Source organism: Bactrocera neohumeralis, unplaced genomic scaffold (assembly GCF_024586455.1).
Source record: "Bactrocera neohumeralis isolate Rockhampton unplaced genomic scaffold, APGP_CSIRO_Bneo_wtdbg2-racon-allhic-juicebox.fasta_v2 ctg370, whole genome shotgun sequence".
NCBI lineage: Eukaryota > Metazoa > Arthropoda > Insecta > Diptera > Tephritidae > Bactrocera > Bactrocera neohumeralis.
Genome location: NW_026090925.1, coordinates 1,539 through 26,620, shown reverse-complemented (window position 1 = coordinate 26,620; position 25,082 = coordinate 1,539). Strand labels below are relative to the sequence as shown.

Genomic DNA, 25,082 nt, shown 5'->3' with positions numbered 1-25,082 from the left:
TATCATCGGCATATGCCAGCAGCTGTACACTCTTATAGAAGATGGTACCTTCTCTATTTAGTTCTGCAGCTCGAACTGTTTTCTCCAGAAGCAGGTTGAAGAAATCGCACGATAGGGAATCACCTTGTCTGAAACCTCGCCGAATTAGTTTTGCGGGGATACTAAATTCAGACATCGCGGCATAAAGGCAGCTCCTTTTCGTGCTGTCGAAAGCAGCTTTGAAATCGACAAAGAGGTGGTGTGTGTCGATTCTTCTTTCACGGGTCTTTTCCAAGATTTGGCGCATGGTGAATATCTGGTCGGTTGTTGATTTTCCAGGTCTAAAACCACACTGATAAGGTCCAATCAGTTTGTTGACGGTGGGCTTTAATATTTTACACAATACGCTCGATAGAACCTTATATGCGATGTTGAGGAGGCTAATCCCACGGTAGTTGGCGCAGATTGGGGGGTCTCCTTTTTTATGGATTGGGCATAGCACACTTAAATTCCAATCATTGGACATGATTTCGTCCGACCATATTTTACAAAGAAGCTAATGCATGCTCCTTATCAGTTCTTCGCTGCCGTGTTTGAATAGCTCGGCCGGTAATCAGGTGGGTTATTGCTATTCGAATTTCTTCATGGTCGGGCAATGGAACGTCTGCTCCATCGTCATCGATTGGGAAATCGGGTACGCCTTCTCCTGGCGTTAAGCTTTCACTTCGCATTTAGCATGCTGGAGAAGTGTTCCCTCCATAATTTTAGTATGCTCTGCACATAGGTTACTAATCATCAAAAGGGGGGTTTCTCATCCGAGGCTGTTGTTGCTTTTTCATTGGAGATCCCAAACCCAGCGCACAACCCTATGCAGGGGATGGCTTACTTCATAAATTAAGACTTCTCTTTCCACAGCATCTAACTGAACTACTTGCCTCTTCCCTGAGCAACCGTTACTTCAGGATCAAGCAGGGACAATCATATACTACGTTGCAGCCAATGAAAACAGGTGTACCCCAAGGAAGTGTCCCGGGACCACTCTTATACATTTTATTTACTAGCGATATGCCTACAGTCTTCAATCAGCCTAATTATAGAATGGACACAAAAATGGAACATTACTCTAAAGGAGTTGAAATCTATACATATAAACTTCACTAACAAAAGTGCTATGTATATACCCTTAAATATTGGGAATGAAGTAATCCCGTACTCCACCTCGGCGAAATATCTTGGTTTGACGTTGGATGCAAAGTTAAAGTGGAAGAAGCAAATACAAAGAAAATTTGCAGAACTAAAACTAAAATACAACAAAATAAACTGGTTAATCGGCAATAAATCATCCCTAACAACCTCAAATAAAATCCTAGTCTACAATCAAACGTTAAAGCAAATTTGGAAACACGGAATCCAACTATGGGGATGCGCTGCACCGTTGTACATCGAAGCGGTGCAAAGATTCCAAAATAAAATTCTGCGAGAAATTGTAAATGCCCGTGGTACATACGAAATTCAGATCTACATCATGATCTTCACATAAAAATGGTTCAGGAAATCATTCGCGAAACAGCATCGGAACATGGGACAAGGTTACAAAATCACGTAAATGCTGAAGCCCGACAACTAGGAGAAACTAGAAATAGCAGGTGCAGATTGAAAAGAACGTTTCATGACCCTCTAAGCAAATAAAAATTATTTTAGTATTATTTCTTAAAACAAAGTTTAGCTTTTGAAAAAAGTTTGTTAATGGAGCTTTTATTGTTGTACACTCAGTCCTTTTTTTACGCGACCTCTTTTTACGCTATTTCACTTTAACGCGGTTATTTTTGCATCGCAAATTCCTTTTTTTACGCGAATTTCTCACTTTAACGCGATTGCTTTTTTTCGTTTTTTGCTTGGTCTTAAACTTGCAGCAGACTTGGAAAATTATTTTGTAGCAAGTGATACTGATGCCGAACGTGCACGAATTTTTGAAAAAGAATTGAGTGTCTGCATGTTAAGAACTACATCAGAATTTATTGGGTCCAAAAAGAAGCATTCAAACAAAATTAACTGAATTTATGGTGCAAACTCAGTCGGAGACGCTAAGTCAATCAGAACATCATTCCATAGTTCTTACTATTGATTCTGATACAAATTCTAGTGATATCAGTGCCGGCCATCAAAATAAGCGGCTAAAAATAATTTAAACTACGGATAATGACAGTGATTAAACAGCATTCAACGGTTTTTTCAATAAATCCACCTATTTTCTATTTTCTTCTCTTTTATATATGGTTTTTGTTTTGTATTTTTTATTTTGTTATGAATGAATAAATCATAAGTCTGAAATCTGAAACTTATTGTATTGTTTTTGAATATTTTTTTGCGCGTATATTTTGTTATAGGCAATATTTTTTATATTCGGATCCAATTCATCATTTAATATTGGAAAACTAACCATTTTTACACGATTTTTTTTTACGCGATTAGTGGCAGAACCGAAAATCGCGTAAAAAAAGGACTGAGTGTACCTTAATACCCGAGACAGACATGTAGTAGTGTGTGTCACCAAATACAGGTAAACCTCCTACAACGCGGTGAATAGGTTCCTGAAAAACTCCGCGTTATAGGAGACTCTAACTCCATACAAAAATCAGAGTTTGGTTCCAAAGGAAAAAAAATTTCAATAAAATATTGGAATTTGTATAGCAAATATAATATAATTTTGTGTATTTATTTGGTGAGTCATAAGAACATACATATTATGTAATTTAATAACATTCCATTTACTTAAACAAAAACAAAACAAAATAAAATTAAATTTCAATTCTACGTAAAATATTCAAGTTAAAAGATTTAATAAATTAGAGCCAAAATAGAACGATAACTTTCTACTCCTTCTCATCACTTAGTATGATTTGTTTCGAACGTTTTGTTCGTACTAGTTCAAAATCTGAGCTTGATCCACAATTAGATTTTCGACTATTATTGATTTGACAAAATCGTGCATTAAAGTTTTTTTGCTCTTATTTCGCAAATCTTTATAAATTTTTTGATAGGGAGCTAAATTGTTTTGAAAATTTCGTTTAAATATTTCTGCTCTGTCACTTAAAGGGTCGTTCTCCAAAATGTATTCTTCCAACTGCTTTGCCATATTTGAAACTTTCTCGATATTTTTTGGCAAAAAGTTTTTATTTTCAACATCCTAAAGATCGCCAGAGCTACCTCCAACTGATTCTTCATTTGTCATTGTCACTAAATCTGCGTTGTTTATTTCGTCGTCCGCAATTAATTCTTGAATATCAGCCATTGTTATTTTATCAAATCCATCACCTTCTACTGCATGCGCCAATTTCACTATGTTCCTATATTCATCTTCTATTGGTGTTGAAACAGTGCCCTGAACGTCTTTTTCCGGTTATAGTGCTTTTCAGCAAGCTTTTAGTGTTGAAAGACGAATAACTTTAAGTGACGCATCAACAATTTCAACGGAATCAAAGTATGGACAAAATGCAAAGAATTTTATTTGGGCAAGAAAACCTTTTTCAAATTAAATTAGTAAATATTTGAAAATTTTTTCGTAAAAATCGCGTTGTAAAAAAATGTCCGCATTTGGGAACTGCGTTGGAGCGAAAACGCGTTGTAGGAGGTTTACCCTAGTACAGATAACAAACTTTGCTAAAAGCTTTTACACAAAAGATCTTCGAAATATTCTGTCAAAATGGCTTAAAAATTTAATTAAAGAAATGGAAAACAAAACATTTTTCACAATTTTTCTTCCGGAAAAGCAGGAAATGCCTCATTTTATGTTAGGATTCTAGAGAAACTTAACCAAATCGCTTTTTTGCCTTGAAAATAGATTAACTTTAGAGTATTTTAAATAATTGAACTTATTTTCTCCATAACACACAACATATTTATTGTTTAAAATTTTTTAGAAATATTTAATGCCTATGAAACAAAGCTAGTATTTGAGTTTACTACATTGTCATGTGGGTCACCAACGCAGTATACAGAATAATATGATACCTTTACTATGATATTGTTACTACATGTCTGTATATCTTTGTTACGTTACAATAAAAAAATAATTCAAGTTCTAATTTTTTTTTGGTTTCTAATTTATCAATGGATATTTTTTCCCTCACAGCATTATGTCGCTTCATTTCCTTAAATTTATCTTTTGCAATTTCATAGAGTTTTCTAATCCATCTTTTTGTTTCAGACTGTTCTTGTGCATGTTCGCTAGTTGCTTCATAAGCGTGTTTAGAACTTTTGATACATTGTCCTGCATATTTTTTTGGATATTTATTTTCTCCTCAAGTAGACCTATTTTGTTTATTTTCTGTTTCTTGTGCGGTGTACAGCTGGTCAGACGACAAATTTGATTTCATTTTGCATTTGGGGCTGGGAAGAAATGTCGTCGATTGGTGTCTTCTTACTTGTACCAGGGATGTCATTTCAAATGTGTGTTGATGTTCCAAGACTTTGTATACCTTTCAATCCCTCTACTGATGTATTAGAGGAAAGTATAGCACTTACCTCCTTTTCGAGGGAACTTAAATTTACTTGGTTGAAGGGCCCACCTCCTGTTCCAGAAATTTGCTTTGTAGTTTCAACCATTTTCCTTTTAACTAGTACTATAAATGCGTAATGTTTTTTATACCTTTTTCGATCCAGTCTTGTCTTTGACATTTGAGCGCTCAAGTTTTCTAAAGTGTCTTCTCAAAAAGCATTTATTTCCGCTAAATCACACATTTTAAACATAATATAATGCGTCCTCAGCTCTTTTTGTACATAAATACTTACAAATGCTCGATAGATGCGGATAGATTTCGAAAAATATTTTCGATTTTGTGATTCAATGATTTCGAAAGTAGCGCCATCTATTAGCCACGGAATGTATTTTATCTAGTCGGCAAGTAAATTCAGCTGCATCGAAAACGTATTGAAAACGGTTTCAATTATTTCAATCTATGGTTAGAAAGAAGAATATATGAGGATTAAAAAATGTATGCGCATGTACTCACCTCAGACCTATAGTTTTCGAGATATTTGTATATAAATGTTAGTTTCCAGCACTCAAGTACATGCTCAAGAAAAAAAATTCCTTATTTCTTGAGCTGTAGTCTAGAAATTTTGACAGCAGGTTACGCATTGTGAATGATGTATATACATTAGAAGAGCAAGAGAAAATAAACAAAGAAAATATACGTGTAAGTTTATAAATATTTTCATTGCGATTTAAGGAATGTGGTTTATGATTGGTTAGTATTATACATACAACATTTGGCACAATTCCGATTTCTTTGGCGCCGTGATCAGAAGCTACCGTTACAAAGAGGAAGTCCTCCTGATTAAAAATTATATAGGGTTATAGGTACCGCAAACGCTTAGTGTACGAGATATTCGATTTTAAAGTTCAAAAATTCCCAAAATTCGAACATTTCAACAAGCTATTTCACTACATTTAACCAGAGAACATAAAACATAGAGAAGGTGCAAGTAAGATTGGAGTAAGGAATTCACCTCACAACTTCAGAATTCACGATGTGAAATGTTAACATTTTTAACAGTTTTCCACGTACTCAAACAGAGAATATGAAGAGAAATAATATACGTACGGCTTATGATGCCATAGCATATACATATGCGCAATCAGGGAATATCGAAGAAAAATAAGTTCTTTGATATTCCATTTTTAACAGCGAAAAATGTGTACAAATACAGCTCTCTCACATACTCATGAATATGAAGAGACATAAATATACATATGTATGCATGCTCCTTATGATACTCCCTACAACAGCGTTGTGATATTTCCATGCTTCAATTTTTGCTTTCGCAATGTATGCAAATATGTATGTATGCTTTTGCGTTTTGCCGTCGGCATTTCCATATTGGCATGTAATAATTATGATATGAGTATAGTTTTGTATGAATGCATGCATAGTACTATTTAGACTTGTATATTCAATAATTTTATTTGATTTTTACATAATATACTATACTAATAAATATTTTTGTATTATGTTTCTTAGTAATAGAAATTGAATTTATCACAATATATAAACATATCGTCTATCATATTAATCTTATTATCTACCCATATGATTGCATGTATGTATGTATACGCATGTGCGCATTCAGAAATTCAAATCATGATTTTATCACTTATCAATACATACATATGTATATTACATGCGCGCGCATTAATTTGCATGTTCATGCATTCATATATATTCATATGTACATATATTTGTATACACTTCCGAACAACTAATGCATAAGCATACAAACATACATATGCGTACACATGTGAATATGTCACCAACAAAAAATTGAAGCATTGTTCTACAAAAACAACAATTGCCTAAATAGCATAAGCACCACAAGTCAATATGGCAGCCAAATTGGCGAAGCTCAAATGTAGTAAATTTTACAACAAAAACGATTTCATTCATAAACGCAGGCGCAAATTCCACCAGCGACCTCGCTTTATTCATAAAAACAGACGCCGTAACATCTCCCCGAGCATGCCTTCGCCTACAAGCGTCTTTTCGCGACGATGGCAAAAGCTAAAAATCATAAATTGAACAACTTTCTGATGCTTCTTCACAGAAAGAAGTGACAAAAGTGGCAACATAGCCGTTATCGATTTTCATATTATTTGTCTAAAATATTTTTCCGTGACTCGCAAAATCTGCGTCGATATGTATGCACGCTCATACATCTTCATACATATTTACTCTGGTTTGTAGGCGGAGCTGTATAGCGGCAAGGGAAGCGGTGACTATTGGCGGCCATTCGTTTATTTTTTTCGGCACAGCTTGGATTTTCTATCATCACACAAGTGCTGAACACAATGAGTGCAACAGACTGCGAGCGACATTTGTAAAATATTAGAATACACACGTTCTCAGGGACACAGTTATGTAGTTGTGAAGCTGCCTCAATAACTGTGTCCCTAAGAACTATATAACTGTGTCCATAAGAACGTGTGTATTCGCGCTTAATGTGTTCAGCACTTGACTCTTTGACAAAACGCCAGTTTCGGCCATTGGTTGACCGTGACAACGAAGATGCGAAAGATGCGTGCGACACTTGTTATTATGAATGTACATATGTACATATGTATGTATGTATGTGGCTCGCATTTGATTTCGTAAACATACAGACAAATGTGCCAAAGAAATAATATACATACATATGTACATATGCATGTCTCATAGAAATTCTATTTGGTACAAACATGGAAATGATAACGAATTAATGCGAATATGCATACATATTTCATGAAGGTCATTAATCTTTTTGAAGTAATGAAAGGAATAAAGTGTTTATATGAGCACATTTAAGTTCATTTTATAATAGTCGACATTAATATCATTTTTGAAATAACAATTTATAGAAAACTATTTTTTGTTAAATTTTATAACATAAAATTTTTACCATTTTTCGGAAAACAATGGTTCTTATAACACAAAATAATCACGCATACTTATGTGACAATGGTTCATATAATACATGCATATGTTACTCAGAGAATGTTTTTTTACATTCTTTGTGTGAGCTTGTATATTTTTCTTCAAAGCATTTCTCTTTACTCATTCTCGCAAGAATTCAGTCGTTTTACAATTATTTCCGCCATTGAACGTGCTCATATCTGCTAAATAGCAGCGAGAATGGTGAATTCCTTACTTCAATCTTATAAGCTCTGTTAGCCGTCCAATCGAACATCATACAGAATTCAATTTGCACCTTCTCTATGTTTTATGTTCTCTGATTTAACACACTTTATGCAAATTTTTCACGTCAAATGAATTTACTTAAACTGTAAACATTTAAACAAATTCACAGTTTACACTTTTTGCAGGTCTTATAAGTAAAAAAATATATAGATTAAAAATTAAATTTTACACTCGTACAGAATATCATTTATGTGCTAACAATTATGAGGAAATGAAGCGCTTCCATATGATAATAAGCAAATATGAGCAATTCGCTCAATTATATTTCAAATTAAAATGAGTATAAACAATCTTTATTGGCTCTACTAGGGTTATTTTTTTAAAGCGCGGCCGAAGGCTGCCAACACAGAAAGAAGTACTACGCGAAAGTATTTCAGTCACACAGGGTATTGGCTCGAAAAGGGTTATTTTGTTAGAGCAAGACCGAAGGCCGCCAACGCTGAAAGGAGTACTTTACCTACCCAGTTGAAGCTGAAAAAATGTTGGAAAGAATTTGTTTGTAGTTAATAAAGAAAAAAAATCACGCGAAAATGTAAAAAAAGAAAACGCTATCGTTTAATCCTTCATAATTGGTGTTTAAGATATGGCAATTCTCGTTTTCCTCATAATTGTAAGCAATCTTACTTTTTCAAAGATGAGTGTGCTAAGTGATTTTTAAATTATTGAAGTTAGCTAAAAAATAACAAAATAAAAGTTAAATATGAACTTATTTTTATCTTTAGAGTGTATATTTAAAAATACAAATTGAAAAATGTAAAAAGTTTAGTGAAACATTGTGAAATATTATGTGTTATTGGCCATGATTCCGATTACTTTGGCGGAGGGGTAAAAAAACCGAATTTCCGTATAAATGGGGTATGTGCGTATAGGGGAACTTATCCAGAGGAGGAATATCCAAAAATAATATAAAAATAACTTATATTTTTTTAAATATTCACGTTTAAATGTTCAAAAATTTGCACTAATAACACATGGTATTTCTCTATGTTTCACTAAATTTGTTCACGTTTTTCACTCTGTATATTTAAATATGTACTCTAAACATTGAAATAAGTTAACATTTCACCAGGGGCGGATTTACCGAACAGGCAACATAGGCAGCTGCCTAGGGCGGCAAATTTTTAGGGGCGGCAAATTCTGACCGTTTACACTAGATAAAATGCTACTTTCAAATGAAAACCATAAGATTTTTCACCCAAAAGTGTACAAGTCTACCATATTGTTGAATTTACTTTTCTAACAATCTTGTCAAATGAAATTTAGCCTCTTTATTGTATTCTCACAAATGCGCAGTTCAAATTCGAATACATGCAGGGCTACCACAATCGGGCAACCGCAGTTACTATAAAATCGATAACTCTCGAAACGTTGATTCGATACATGGCTGCCACCGCGATTGGAGTTGATGAATTGTTGACAATGTACTGAAGATTTATTTTGAGTATTAAAGTATTCTAACTGGAAGATTTATATACATTAACTGGAGCGTCATTTTTTCAATAAAATGAGTGACGGGCGGAATCGATTGAGCGGTTCTGAATATCGCAAGCAAGCTGCGAAGAGAAAAATCAAAGATGACGAGGTTATGGCAAAAACAAAAAAACTCTCTTCTTATTTTGTGCTTCAAGGAAATCAAAGTGACACGGGTAATCCATCAGTTACCGAAAAAAGCGAAATTTCTAGAGAAACAATAGACTTCGCAAGTAAAGACTGAATTTCATGTATTTTCGTTTTTTTCTAACCTACTATTTCTATTTTTCTATATTTTTTGTTTCGAAAATTTGTACACATATTTACAAGAATATGAAATTCAGGTATACAATTTTTTTACAGAATCTACGAAACAAATATAGTCAAACATATCCGACAACTTCAATTTCACATTCAGTGACGACCCTGCGGAATGGCTCATAAATGACGCATTACGTGATTATATCGCTAAACATAATTATAAAAGAAATGACCATCTTGATTTTTCGCAGCCAAAATTCAAGCCGGTATTTGAATTCATCTACGTTCGAAAGAAGACTTTTAAATGGTGAAAAAACTCCCCGTGATTGGTTAGTATATTCTCTGAGCAAAGGATCGATATGTTGTGCTCCATGCCTTCTTTTTGGCGGCGATTCTACTTTTTCTAAAAAAGATGGCTATAGTGATTGGAAAAATGCGGCAATAAGAATAAATCAGCATGAAAATTCTGAAAAGCATCAAAGTTGCTTGAAACTTCTAAAAGATAGAGCCAGTGCTTTTGGTCGAATCGACAAAACTTTGCTCGCTGAATATGACAAAGAAGTAGTTTACTGGAAAAATGTTTTAAAACGAGTCGTCGCTGTCATTAAGAGTTTAGCTTCACGTGGACTGCCTTTTAGAAGGCATGATGAAAAGTTGGTTCTCTTCACAACGGAAACTATTTGATGCTTTTTGAATTGATATCTGAATTTGATCCATTTTTAGCTGAGCATATTTCGAAATTCGGAAATAAAGGTATCGGTAGTACCAGTTATCTGTCAAAAACGATTTGCGAAGAGTTTATTCAAATACTAGCTGATAAAGTATTACAGGTTATTATTCAAGAAGTCAAAAGTACAAAATATTCTATCATTGTTGATTCCACACCTGACATTTCACATGTAGATCAGCTGTGTTTTTTACTGCGATACGTGAAGAAAGACGGTATGCCGGTAGAGCGTTTTGTGAAATTTCTACCAAATGCAGGCCACAAGGCTGTAGAAATGGATAACGTTGTAGTTTCTACCTTAGGTGATTTACAAGTTGACATTAAAAATTGTCGAGGTCAGTCGTACGACACTGCACGAAATATGTCAGGGATTTATGCAGGACTGCAACAGTTGATTAAAAATCGTAATGAATACGCTGAATACGTGCCTTGTGCAGCTCATTCTCTCAATTTAGTAGGAAATCACGCAGTTGAAAGCAGTTCGACAGCTGCTGCTTTTTTTAATGATCTTCAAAGTTTGTATAACTTTTTCTCAGCATCTACGAGTCGTTGGGATATTCTACAATCTTACTGCAAGAAATCTGAGAAAATTACTGTAAAATCCCTTTCACTAACACGCTGGTCCGCTCGCAACGATGCCGTTTGCACTCTTGATCAGTATTACACTGAAATACTATAATTTTTGTATTGCATAGAACACGATCTTTCACAAAAAGCTGTCACACAAAGTGAAGCCAAAGGTATTCGAAAACGTTTTGAATTACTAGAAACAGCTTTTATGCAATCTTTGTGGAGTTTTTTACTTTCAAATTCAATGCTGTAAGTAAAAAATTACAATCAACGCAGACTAACCTGAATGAAGTAGTTCAATTGTATCAAAGTCTTATAAAAGTTGTGGATGATGCACGTGAAGATTTTGACTTTTTTGAGGGTAGAGCATTCGATTTGTCAGTCAACCAAGAATACAAAACAATTCAGGGTAGGGTAAAGCGTCGGAAAATTTATCACGATGAAACGAAAACAGAGAAGGTAACATTGCTTGGGAAAGATGACTTCAGTTAATATATTACTTGAATTACGGGAAAGGTGCCGAAAATATGAAGGAATTAACGAAAAATTCTCTGTTTTGATTGGTTTGGGGAACTTGAATAATGCTGACATCCGGGAAAAAGCAAAAATTTTGCAAAAAGCATTTAATGAAGATTTGGAGAGTTCATTAGATGATGAATTGATTCATTTCAAAGCATATCTTGAATGTGATCAGAATTTGAAAACAATCAAGCCTATTGAAACTTTCAAGTTTTTCAGAAGTGAAGATCTTAACGCAGTTTTTCCAAATGTTGGCATTGCTTACAGAATTTTCCTTTCCTTAGCTGCCACAAACTGCAGCGGTGAGAGATCGTTTTCTTGTTTGAAACGAGTTAAAAATTATTTTAGATCAACTATCGGACAAAATCGCTTGAATTCTTTGGCTTTGTTGACTTTAGAAGCGGAAATTTTACGTGACATAGATTCGTGATTTTGCGATTCGTAAAGCACGACGTAAGAATATGTGAACATGAACCGACTACCATTTAGGCAATAGACAAACGGACTGAGCTACAAAAGCATTATGTACAACTGTCAATAAATATTATGAAAAATGATAGAATTGACATATCCTAATTCATCACTCCCAACTTTTTTAATTGTACATATTTTTCTAATGTACAAATTCATGAACGCATTCAAAAAACTCGAGGTCAGTGCATCAATAACTGAAATGGCAAAAATTAGGCTGCTGTCTGGGGCGGCAAAATTGTAACTGCCTAGGGCGGCAAAAAGTTTTTTCGCGTGATTCTTTTTCTATATTGACTATAATAAAAAATACTTTCCAACATTTTTCAAGTTATAATTGAGTTGTGAACACTTTTTCCATCTACATATGTATATGTATAATATGTGATATATATGTAATAAACACAAATAAGTAAAAATCCCGGGGTGACTGAAGTACTTTCGCGTAGTGCTCCTTTGTGCGTTGAGTTTTGATTATAAAGTGGTTATATTTTTTGGTTATCATATTGAAACAAAATTTGAGTTTTCGTTATAAAATGGTTAAATTTTTGTTATTATATCTGTCAGCGATTTCCATTTATTTTTGATAATACGTTTTGTATTTTAGGTGACAATACTCGTATATATAATATTATTATATAATATTTATTAAATTAAATAAAGAACATATCCCTATGAATGGATAGAGGAATTTTTGGGATAAAAGGAATTTCAGCAAATTTTCTTATTATCACATGGCAGCACTCCATTTCGTCGTCATTTTTAGCACACGATTGATATTCTCTACGAGTGTAAAATGTAATTTTTCTTAGGTAAAAAATCTGCTAAAAGTGTAAAATGTGGATTTATTTAACCCTCATCGAGACCCTCGGGTCTGGCCAAGCATATTTTGTTTTTAAATGTTATTTAAATATATTTAGAGTGTAGCAAACGACTTGCGCTTCCAGGTAGCTTCCTAGAATTTTATTGTCTATATTCTATGTCTAATTCAGAAAAAAAAAATTCGAGGATATCGTATAGAAAAGGACGAAAAAAGGATATTATAATATTACACCTTAGTGCACCAATGATGCTTGGCTAGACCCCATATATTTAGTATGAAAATATATGAACTTTGGTATGTTTCTATCACTTCGCACGGTTGATTTATCTGTTTTCATGTTCGTTACATGTCCAAATTGGTTTCTATGTTTATCTAGGTCAAATACTTTACCCGCTAGAGCGTTATAAAGGTTAAGAAAAATGTAATGTTACATTTTTTGTGAACGCTATTGCCACGCCCCTGGTAGGGATAGAAAAAAGGTTGAGGGCTTTCCTGAAAGCCCCAGGGGTGAACTAACTCGCAAAATGGTTTTGATCCCCCCGGCCCCATACCCCCCAACTGTAGTGAAACAAAAGGGGGGATATGGTGAAAACCCATTTTCGCCTATTGCCACGCCCGCGATGGGGCCGGTGGGGCGAATTATACATTTCCTGAAGGCTCTTTAAATTACCTAACCGGTGCAATTGACCTACCTAGGTCAAATACTTTAGCCGCTAGAGCGTTTTAAAAGGTTAAGAAAAAATATAATTTTTCTCAAAATGTTACATTTTTTGTGAACGCTATTGCCACGCCAAGCGTGAACAAGGCAGTCAATTTGATTTCAACCAAATCGAGAGGTAAGAAATTTCAAAAATGTATCTATATTGTACATATTTGAGCGTAAAAACACCACTTGGCCTAGCCAAGCACCATTGATCTCGACTAAGTGTATCAGACGGTTGGTCTCGACCAGGATTAAAAATTTATAGTTTAATTTAATTAATTTTAAGTGAAAAATGTGAGTAAAACGTGTTTAATGTGATGGCACGATTCCGATTACTTTGGCGGAGGGGTAAAAAAAACCGAATTTCCGTATAAATTGTGTATGTGCGGATAGGGGAGCTTCTCCACAGAAGAAATATCCAAAAATAATATAAAAGTAACTTTTATTTTTTAAAATATTCACGATTAAAGTTTACAAATTTGCACTAATAACACATGGTATATCTCTATGTTTCACTAAATTTTTTCACCTTTTTCACTCTGTATATTTAAATATACACTCTAAACCTTGAAACAAGTTCACATTTCACTTTTAGTTTACCATATTTTACCTAAATTTATTAATTTAAAATCATTTAGCACACTCATCGTTGAAAAGGTTAGATTGTTTACATTTATGAGGAAAACGAGCCATGCCACATCTTAAACAGCAAATATGTGGGATTTTTAACAATTTTTCTTTGTTTGTTTTATCGCATGATTCTTTTTTCTATTACTAACTATAAAAAAAATACTTTCCACATACATATGTATATGTGTAATATGTGACTGAAGTACTTTCGCGAAGTACTCCTTTCTGCGTTAAAATAAAAAAATATATTTGAGTTTCGTTATAAAGTGGTTATATTTTTTGGTTATCATATTGAAACAAAATTTGAGTTTTCGTTATAAAATGGTTAAATTTTGGTTATTATATCTGTCAGCGCTTTCCATTTATATTTAATAATACGTTGTTTTGTGTATTAGGTGACAATAATAATATTAATAATATTACTATATAATATTACTTATTTGTTTATTAAATTAAATAAAGAACATATCCACATGAATGGATAGAGGAATTTTTGGGAAAGATGGCATTTCAGCGAATTTCCTTATTATCACATGGCAGCGCTCCATTTCGTCGTCAATTTTAGCACACATGGTGTTCACTACGAGTGTAAAATGTAAAATAAAGATTTCTTCGGTAAAAAAAACTGTTAAAAGTGTAAAATGTGGATTTATTTAAAAGTTTATAGTTAAATTTAATTAATTTGAAGTGAAACATGTGAGTAAAGTGTGTTTAATATGGTAAAATAGCTTGTTGAAATGTTCGAATTTTGGGAATTTTTGAACTTTAAGGTCGAATATCTCGTGAACTAAGCGTTTGCGGTAGCTATAACCCTAAATATTTTTTAATCAGGTTTTCCTCTTTCCAACGGTACCTTCAAATCGCGGCGCCAAAGAAATCGGAATTGTGCCAATGTGGTGGAATAGCTTCTTGATATTCGAATTTTGGAAATTTTTTAACTTTAAGGTCTAATATCTCGTAAACTAAGCGTTTGCGGTAGCTATAACCCTAAATATTTTTTAATCAGGTCTTCCTCTTTCCAACGGGACCTTCAAATCGCGGCGCCAAAGAAATCGGAATTGTGCCTGTTATTGATACAAATTTTTGAATTTTTAATCGAGCATATTTTAAAAAGAGTAAATGTATGCAACATTATTTTTGCATATTCATTATCTGGAGAAGCTTCCCTATCAGCAGAAACTCCACTTATACCGAAATTCGTGCTTTTTATCCGACCACCAAAGTAATCGGAATCGTGGCTTCGGCTGCGCTTCCAAAAACTAACCAAGGTTGGTCCAAAAATAAATTCATGGTTCTTTTGTAACGCCCTTTCCGCCCTGGCGGTCTTTGGCCGCTCTTCAAAAGAATGACACTAGTCCGGTGTTCATAGTTCTTTGAAGCCGACAATTTTTTTTAGAGTATTTCAAAAAAAGAAAGTAACCCTGGCCGGTCCAACACCGGGGTGTTCATAGTTCATGTGTCGAGCTTTTTGCACTAAATAATAATAAAGATTATAAACGAAACATTTTTTTTTTATTTTTTCACTACACAAAATATGTAACCCAGTTTTTTTGTCATAAATAAAACACACAATTTCTTGTATCTGTAGGTGCGCAAAATAGTTTAAGGATATTTATTTTTATTAAAATACACAACAAATGGAAATTTTAGATTTATTTCAGTATCTACAATGTTATTAAAAATAATAATTGGAAATGTGTGCATGTGTGCAAAAACATAGTGAAATAGCTTAAATTACTTTATAAAAATGTTTAACTTTAAATATAAATAACACGAAAACTTCAAGTCTGAGGAGAGTAAATGTGTGTATAGGTGTTCCTCTATCGTAATTTTGGCTGTGAATACATCATACAAATTAATAACACCTATAATTAACAAATTTTAAAAGTTTTATATTGAATGAATTTAAATCATTATTTTATAAATAATGCTTTATTAAATTAATATCGCTATCCCGTCCTATATTTTGACAACTGTGGCATACTTTTTGATCTTGGTTTTGGGTTAAGTTCAAGAATTTTTTGAAGTTTGTGTCTAAATCAAAATCACTTGACGTTCTTTCAGACACATATCGAGAATACCTAACAGCTGAAAGAGTTTCCGAGTTAACTATTGAAGAATTACACAAACAGCATTTTTCCTTAAATTCTTCATAACGGTCATTATTTGAGGTGATTTTATTTCCTGTACAAATTATAGTTGAAACGGTGGAGCTGTAGTTTTTTTGTAGATTACGTATAAATGACCCAGTTATTCGTTGTATACTGCTTGAAGCATTTATGACATGATCTCGTCTATCCCACCATTTTATATTTCGTGCACGTATATAGAGCAAGACCTCTGTTTCACTTAGATCTTTAATTGGACGCATGATTTTGATCCCATTAACCAAACGATCATCTTTGAAGGCAACATCATATGCGACGTTATTTCCCTGTCCAAGTGCAATGGCTGAGAGCAGATCGGTAGCTATACTTATACTTATTGTAGGTATAAAAGCGTATTTGCAACTTAAGATCGTAGCCATAGAAGCTATTAAGTTCTTTCGATAAAGTTTTATAAATTCGTTACGACTTGTTGACGTTTGAATGTTATTGATGTCGTTGGAAAATACTTTTTCTTTTTTAATTTCTCTGTTCAAATATAGGTCCATATCTTTAATATCAAATGGCTTTTGATGTATGCCAGATCTTAAATTAGTAACATAACATTTTATATTATCGTAGCTTAATAAAAAGATCTTTTACTTGCTGTATATACAATTTATAATCATTTATTTCACAAGTGCCTTTGTAGGCTTCGTAATCATCAATAAATAGAACTTTGAGGTAGCAATGCAGTCTCTTAAAATTTGATCCCGATTGCGCCGTTTGTAACATATCTAGCAAGACTACAGACTCAGCACTTCCATCAAACACTAAAAGAATATCCGCATTTCTTGGAAGAGCTTTAGAAGATCCAACTGTTGCTCGAAATTTATGGTTCACAAAAATGAGAAAACAATTCTTACATTCAGCTTCGCGAAAATGTATTTTATACAATTGTCCGTCTTGACCGCATTTATAACAAGTTCCTTTTGGCAAATAGTGTACTATTTGTTCTTGTGGTGTCATGAGGCTGCTGATGCCATCATCAAGAACATCGTCATCTCCTATACTACACATATTTCATATATACCAATATCACTAGCTTTAGCACACACTTTATGCACTTTGGGTTAAAATTCTCAAATTTATCGTTTTTCTAATTCAATAACATTAACCTTACGGGGCATCTCGACAGGATAAATTTTATGGCATACTAACTGTATTGCCGTTTTTATCTATTTCATGGAATTTCGTTAATAAGTTATTCCTATTGCCTGTGGAGATATATGGCAATTTGCTAAACGTCGTATGGATTTATATTTAAACTAAAAAAAAATATTAAGCTTATGGAATAAGCTGTCACTTCAGCAGTTTGACAGATCAATTTTCTTTTTTATGAAAATTGCGAAGAGGTAACACATCCCATTTACACATATACTGACGGCGGTTTCATTTCGGTAGGATTAAACTCAGTAGAGCGAGTATTAATATAGTTGTGTTAAATTATAAAAATAAAGTAATATAATTTAATACATTTTTCGAACAAATAAATATTTAGTTTAATATTATTTATTTGCAGAAAAATTATACAAAATGCTTTGCCGATTGAGCAAAGTCATAAATTTAATAAACTTATGTAAGCATATATCAAAATATTTTTCCTCATATTAAACTTGTTATTTCAATTGATATACATATAAAATTAATGTTACAGTTGTTATAGCTCAAAAATATGAAATGTGTTGCTTTTTTCCCACTCTCTGAACAGAAGTAACAAATATTTTAACGATGGCAAAAGTGAACAATAACAAGTCGCTTACAAGTTTGCTAACAGCTACCCGTCTTACAGGGCAGATTTGGCAACGGCAATGGCAATAGATTTCACAGTTAGCCTGTCGTGATGTGGGGTTACGCTGTGTGACAAACGGTAACATAGATATCGGTGTACAGTTGGAGGGAAAATATGTCTTATTGTATTAACAATTTTTGCAGACTGGGAGGATTCTTTTGCTCTGCAAGATTGCACGATGACATAAAATGCAAAAATCCTATACCGAAATATGCAATTCCATGAAAGCACCCATTGCAGTATTTAGTCATATATGAACAGCTGGTTCGGTCAATGCTTTGTAAATGACTATTGCGCATGACAATTATGAATTGGCGCACTTTCTGCATGCATTCTTAACAAAAAAACAGTGACAAATCTTTAAGATTTAATTAAAATTATAAATCTATTTAAAGCCTACCTTCCTTAACAGTTTATATTTATCCTTTACTGGGGTAGAAACCGCTTACACGGTTATAGCCGAAATAACAACAGCGCGCCAGTCGTTTCTGTTTTTCGCAAGGCGGCGCCAATTGGAAATTCGAAGCAAAGCCAGGTTTTCGTTGAACTATGTCAATGTTGTCGTATATTTCATTCAGCTCATCAATCCATTGAATGCGATATTCGCGGTTGTCAACGCGCAAAGGACCATAAATCTTTCGCAGTACTTTCTCTCGCGGCATATAGGCAGCTCCTTTTCCTGCAGTCAAAGGCAGCTTTGAAATCGACGATGAGGTGGTGCGTGTCGATTCTCCTTTCACTGAACTTTTCCAAGATTTGGCGCTCGGTGAATATCTGGTCAGTTGTTGATTTGCCAGGTCTAAAGTCACACTGATAAGGTCCAATCAGTTTGTTGACGGTGGGCTTTAATCTTTCACACAATACGCTCGATAGAACCTTATATGCGATGTTGAGGAGGCTTATCCCACGGTAGTTGGCGCAGATTGTGGGGTCCTCTTTTATATGGAGCACACTTAAATTCCAATCTGCCCAACGATTCGTCCGACCATATTTTACAAAGAAGCTGATGCATGCTCCTTATCAGTTCTTCGCCGCGGTGTTTGAATAGCTCGGTCGGTAATCCATTGGCCCCCGCCGCTTTGTTGTTCTTCAGACGGGTATTTGCTATTCGAGCTTCTTCATGGTCGGGCAATGGAACGTCTGCTCCATCGTCATCGATTGGGGAATCGGGTTCGCCTTCTCCTGGCGTTATACTTTCACTGCCATAAAGCAGGCTGCAGAAGTGTTCCCTCCATAATTTCAGTATGCTCTGGGCATCAGTCACTAGATCACCTCTGAGAGTTCTAGAAGAGTATTACTCTGGTCTTGAAGCCTTCTGTTAGTCGCCGCATTTTCGAGCATTACCCCTGCATTACCCTTGTCGGCTCTTCGTACTCAGGCATTTCATCCTTTCTCTTTTTCGTCTGCAAAAAATTTAACAACGAAGTATATCTTTATGTGAAATAACAGCTGGCACAAGGTTGTAATTATTTTTTTAAGTGTTTTTGCACAAAAATAAACATGGATCTTGGTCTGATATATTTTACAGTCCTTGCAAATATTTGTCTGCGTGGGTTTGGTTGTTGTCTCGTTGCAACAATTGGAAAATTCTAAAATTCTTGAAATACATCCACCATTCAAAGGTTTTGCAAAAGCAAGAGAACCCCGCTATTGATGTGCCAAATGGAAAGTAAAATTGGCTTTTTAAATTTAAACTAAACGCATTTGCGACGTTTAATTTCTCGGCTGGGACTTGGAATAGCATCCCCCGATTTCGGGTTTGAAATGGGTATGTACGGATAGAGGACGTTCTCCAGATCAAGAATATATTTATATATATATATATATATATATATACGATAGCCGCTGACTTATGGCTTTTGAGATATTTGCATTTAAAGTTCAAAAATTCAACTATTTGAAATGCGTGTTTCTCCAATTTTTAATGTATTTTTACAAATATATTTTTTAATTTTATATCCACTAAAACTTCACTAATTCGGTTCTACACTTTTTTCTATTAAATAGTGCAAACATCACTTTAAATCCTTATTGAACTTTCGTTGTAATCCAATTATTCTTACATATATATAAAAATAAGTTGGGTTTTTGTCGTTCGCTATAGCTGACTAACCACTTTGAAGGGAATCCAATGAAGATGGTTCAAAATCAAAAATCAGAAAATGTTAATTTATAAGCAACTCACGAGCGTCGATGCAAAAAAAAATCATTACTTAGTTATAACAGAGAATGTCAAATTTAGGCAGACAATTTTATTTAACATTTAGCTAAGCTGCAACACACTTATGTATAAGCGCGAATAATTTCTAAAAGGTTCGAGCAAAATCTACAATACCAAGTGAAACATGCTCCTCTTTGTTTACATATTTTGACATCTGTACGCACTGAATTGGCACTTCACATGGATTTCCCGTTACATTTGTGATAAACGCGCGGATAATTAGATAATTTACATAAATTTCAATATGAGGCGTACTGAAATACGAATTAGATGTGGCGATTTCACAAAAATTAAGCTCAACAGAACCCTAAAATGTAGTTAAATAATGTTGAGGCTTCTGTGAAGCTAAACATTTTGTTACCAAATTGTACAAACTGAAAAAGGGAGTAGAGAAATAATTTGCGCCGTCCTTCTATATTTATTTATATATACATACATACATACATTGCAAACCGAATTTTGCAAGTTTTTGTAACAGAACTTATTTATGGTAGTTCAGCTCGTTGAATAAACTTTTGGTATCGGAACTATTAGTGTTGCGTAATTTAAATATAATAATAATAATGTTCAAAAGGGCGGATTGCAGCAATATATTTAGTCCTTTTTTATATATTCTACAAATTAAGAATACTAAATAAGATAAGATAAGGTAAGAAATATGGAACAAAACATACAGTCCCCTAATAGTAAATATGTATATTCAAATAAATTGAACATGAAAATATAGATACATATGCAACACGCCTATATTTATATGCATTTATATGCAGTACGCATGCACTTAACAAATGAAATATTTCTCAACGTAATTAGGTCCTTACTTTGCCTCCACCTCCGGTAAGAATTTAAGAAATCTTTATTGAGTTTAATCGTTTGATCTTACAAATCAAACAAATAATGACTGGGTCCGGCTTGAGATTTTTTCCCCGAAATTTGCAAATATCTAAAATGAATAGAAAGAATTTAGTTATTATATATATATTTTTGGCGGTTCAGATCCTCCCAGTTGAAAAGGTTGGTCACATCCCTCAATTGTGACAAATGTATACTTTGAATAAGCAAACATAAAAAACGCATACGCATACGCATATACAACAAAAACGCAAAAGCAAAAAAATGAATCAACAAAACAAGAATCTATGGTGAAAACTGTAAAAACAACTTCAATGATCACTTTCTATCCTTAAGAAGCGATTTGAAAAGTTAAGAAAAAATTCTCTCAATGAATGCCAAATGCAATACAGTGGGATGTCTTTCATGAATTGCAAACGAAAATATGCGCCAAATAGGCTCATTGCTGCTTACATAGCAACCCATCTGATAGTGAGACACTTCATCATTTGTGTTTGTTACTGCGAACATGGCCATGTCGCTACCTTTGTTAACATATTTACATATGTACTTTATGGATTTCACAGAGTTACAAAATTCCACGTTGATGTGAGCTTCAAAAGTTTTGGACAATATGGGCGAGAACGGCACAATCCAACGATTGTCTACTTGAAAATCTTGTCCTTTTATCTTGACATCTACAGATCGTCCACCGTCCTCAACTGATCGCCGACGATACAATGGGTAACCATCGATTCCCGAGATGGTTTCAGCAAGAAAGTTTCTCGGGTACCGTTTGGAGCACTTGCCGTCGATCATACAGGGTGAGCTGTTGTTGAAAACTCCGCAAGGTCCATGTATCATGTGTTTAGTTACTATTGTATGCAATTTTGGGTCAACCGTTTCATCAGGAATTTCGGCTGAAATAATGGAATCAATTTCTTCTGGCCTTATTTTGTCAACCAACCAGACTAATATATGAGCATTTGGCAAACCACGCTTTTGCCACTCAACAGAGTACATCCAACAACGTACTTGGCCATACACACGATGCTTTGTAATGAAATTCATTAAAGATTTTAATTTTTGCTTGTAAACTCTGGCTGTGATGTCATGCCTATCAAGTGGTGTTTGGTTGTGTAGCAGTTCTTTTTTTATTTCAATCCATTGTGGGTTACAGGTGAATGTAATAAATAGGTCTGGACGGCCATACTTTCGAACATAAGACATCGCATCTTGAGCGTACTCGTGCATGTGGCGCGGGCTTTCGATGTAAGTGGCCGGTAAAATTGTCATTCTTCCTACATTATTTACATTGCCGTCAGCATTGATTGCATCGCGAAGATAATTGTACTCTTCAGATCGAAGCTGCTGTTGGTTAAGACGGATGTATGTCAATCTTTCAGTCTCAATTTTGACGTACATGTCCACTGCATACTGATGAAAGAGCCGTTGATATATCAAAATGTGATTTACTTCACCTTCACGGATCATGAGTCTGTATGCATAATAATTCATGGCACTGACTTTTTTGTGTGTATCAGCACCTGGAAGTACATATGATAAAAAAATACATTTATATATTGAACATATAAAATATTTTATTTTGTATAATCTAATTACCTGTTGTTGGATTAACCATTTTGATATTAAAATGGTACCCATCTTCTCCCTGTCAGAAAATTAATGGGTATTGTAAAGCATCATAAGCTCTATGCGTTTCATATACACGTTTCAATTCATTGTTCCGGCGATGAAGTACAATATCTCTTGATTGCAAATTCTCTCCAACAACGACAATAGCCACTTCATCTATTGTCGGTGAATTAAACCTCCTTGCATGCTCTCCAGCAGGTGTTTTGTCGGCTCTTATTACAATATTATGGCTGTCTGATGGCATCCGATCCAGTGCCATTTTGAACATCTTCACTAATTCATTATTCTCGTGAAGAAATGTTTGCAGTTATTGGACAATGATTCGCTTGACGGTTGGATTATGACCACAACGTGTATCAACTTCCACATCTTGATTGCCCATAAAATAAATTTGTAAAAATTTATGATCTGCATCTGGCACTGGCAGCATTGCCCCCAGTAGGTGATGAATTTGTCCTTGTATCTGTATGTAATTGTTTAAGAACTGGTTAAATTAATTGTGATACAAATACAAATTAGAATTTCACTAAAACAATTATGGTATACTACCTTGAAATTAGGCATGAACCCGTCTTGTACTATATGCGTTGCACCAAACGATGTCATTTGGAAGCAATTATTATATTTTTGGATGTTAGCCAAGAAGTGTTTAGACTCACTTTCCATCCCATTAACTAATGAGTGTAACGGTTCAGGTGGTGGAACCAATTGAGGCAATTGTACATTGCCACCAGCACAACATAATCCTGCAGATTCACTACTGTACTTTAATGCTTCACAATGTTGACAAATGATTGACATTTCTCCAATCGTCACAGATTTTTCGACACTATAATCAAATTCCGGATCATAGGAAAATGCTCCTCGTTCGAGGTTTACAGGAGCATTGCGTCTGCGGAATCGATTAAATTCGTTATCCCGTGCTCGCTGCTGTTGTGATCGATGTGCACGAACTCGTTCCATTCTCCCCCTATCCACTTGATAGTTATTTACTCTTGAACGTAATTCTCCCATATTTGTACGACTGGCGGTTGGAGCGTAAAGTAGCTCGTTGCACATTTACACGACTTCGACGACGTATGTCAGGTCGTTTTCTTTTCCTCGGCATTGTAAGCAGCGAGAAGAAAATCACTTTTAGCAGTATTTCAATATTTCTCCAAATAAATGTTTCTTTTTTTAACATGAGATGACAAAACCAAGGATGTTAAAGTAGGAGCGCAGCAAAAAGTCTTTAAATTTATGGACAAAACAATGTAACGTTCGGATATACGTGCTTTTTACATGAGATGACAAAACAATGGAACGTTCGGATACACTTATTACTTTCTTATTTCTCCAATTAAATGTTTCTTTTTTTTAACATGAGATGACAAAACCAAGGATGTTAAAGTAGGAGCGCAGCAAAAAGTCTCTAAATGTATGTACAAAACAATGTAACGTTCGGATACACGTGCTTTTTACATGAGATGACAAAACAATGGAACGTTCGGATACACTTATTACTTTCTTTTTCTCCAATTAAATGTTTCTTTTTTTTTAACATGAGATGACAAAACCAAGGATGTTAAAGTAGGAGCGCAGCAAAAAGTCTCTAAATTTATGGACAAAACAATGTAACGTTCGGATGCACGTGCTTTTTACATGAGATGACAAAACAATGGAACGTTCGGATACACTTATTACAGGGCATCTCGACAGGATAGAACTTATAGAATACTAACTGTTATTGCCATTGCCAAATCTGTATGTGGGCATTTGCTATGCTTTGAGCTCTTGAAAATTTTATTTTATCATTTGCGAAATGCCGTCGGGTAGGTAGCTGATGTAGGGCACGATTTGAGCTCTTGAACTCCTTAAATCTTTTGTGTGGAACATAAAAAAGGATAAATATCCTTTTTTTTACAAATGTATTTCTGGGAAAAATAAGGATTTATATTTTTGGACTACTATATAATAATTGTGGCATAACTTTTATATACCAATTAAAATAATAAATTTAAAATGAGAAATGATATTTTGATTTATGCTTGTATAAGTTTATTAAATTTAAGACTTCCCAACCCAATTTGCATAATATTTCTATAAATTAACAATATTGTACTAAATATTAAATGTTATTTTGAAAATGTAATTTATTTTTATAATATAACACAACCGTCTTAACTCGCTCTTCTAATTTTCATTTTGCCAAAATTAAAATGCCGTCGGCATATGTGGAAATGGGATATGTTGCCTCTTCGAAATTTTCATATAAATGAAAACTGCGCTGTTAAACTGCTGAAGAGACAGCTTCTAGCTTACGATATATGGCAAACTATGTAGTATTCTATATCTAGTAAGCAATGAGCAATGTGGAGTCTGCACAGGCAGAGATGCCCCGTTATTATAATAAAAGTATTTTTGAGAGTTCGTAACACTGTAAGGTTGGCACCATCAAACATGTCAACACATTAATTATATTTATATTTTGAAATTAAAATAATAAATTTAAAATGAGAAATGATATTTGGATTTATGCTTGTATAAGTTTATTAAGTTTAAGACTTCACAACATT

The 25,082-nt window shown here is 34.1% G+C and overlaps 1 protein-coding gene and 2 long non-coding RNA genes across 10 annotated transcripts; 1 reads left to right on the top strand and 2 right to left on the bottom strand.

Annotated features, from left to right (window-relative positions):
- Nucleotides 1-3,851: 3,851 nt before the first annotated feature.
- LOC126767048 (uncharacterized) lies at nucleotides 3,852-8,971 on the bottom strand. 7 transcript variants are annotated; one of them, XR_007668995.1, is made up of 6 exons: nucleotides 8,337-8,971; nucleotides 5,246-5,314; nucleotides 4,992-5,091; nucleotides 4,771-4,935; nucleotides 4,628-4,706; nucleotides 3,852-4,550 (listed from the first exon to the last, which is right to left on the bottom strand). It is a non-coding gene; the product is annotated as an uncharacterized LOC126767048 (long non-coding RNA). The 7 variants fall into 7 exon arrangements; XR_007668997.1 differs by having other exon boundaries at nucleotides 3,852-4,706; nucleotides 8,337-8,384; nucleotides 8,651-8,971; XR_007668994.1 differs by having other exon boundaries at nucleotides 3,852-4,706.
- Nucleotides 8,972-9,084: 113 nt separating this feature from the next.
- LOC126767047 (uncharacterized) lies at nucleotides 9,085-10,229 on the top strand. 2 transcript variants are annotated; one of them, XR_007668992.1, is made up of 2 exons: nucleotides 9,085-9,415; nucleotides 9,546-10,229. It is a non-coding gene; the product is annotated as an uncharacterized LOC126767047 (long non-coding RNA). The 2 variants fall into 2 exon arrangements; XR_007668993.1 differs by having other exon boundaries at nucleotides 9,093-9,358.
- Nucleotides 10,230-15,455: 5,226 nt separating this feature from the next.
- On the bottom strand, nucleotides 15,456-17,115 carry LOC126767046 (cytoplasmic tRNA 2-thiolation protein 2). The gene is given in 2 exon segments (XM_050484660.1): nucleotides 15,456-16,617; nucleotides 16,619-17,115. Coding segments are annotated over 2 exon segments (1,245 nt in total). The 5' UTR covers nucleotides 17,048-17,115; the 3' UTR covers nucleotides 15,456-15,801.
- Between the last annotated feature and the right edge of the window lie 7,967 nt (nucleotides 17,116-25,082).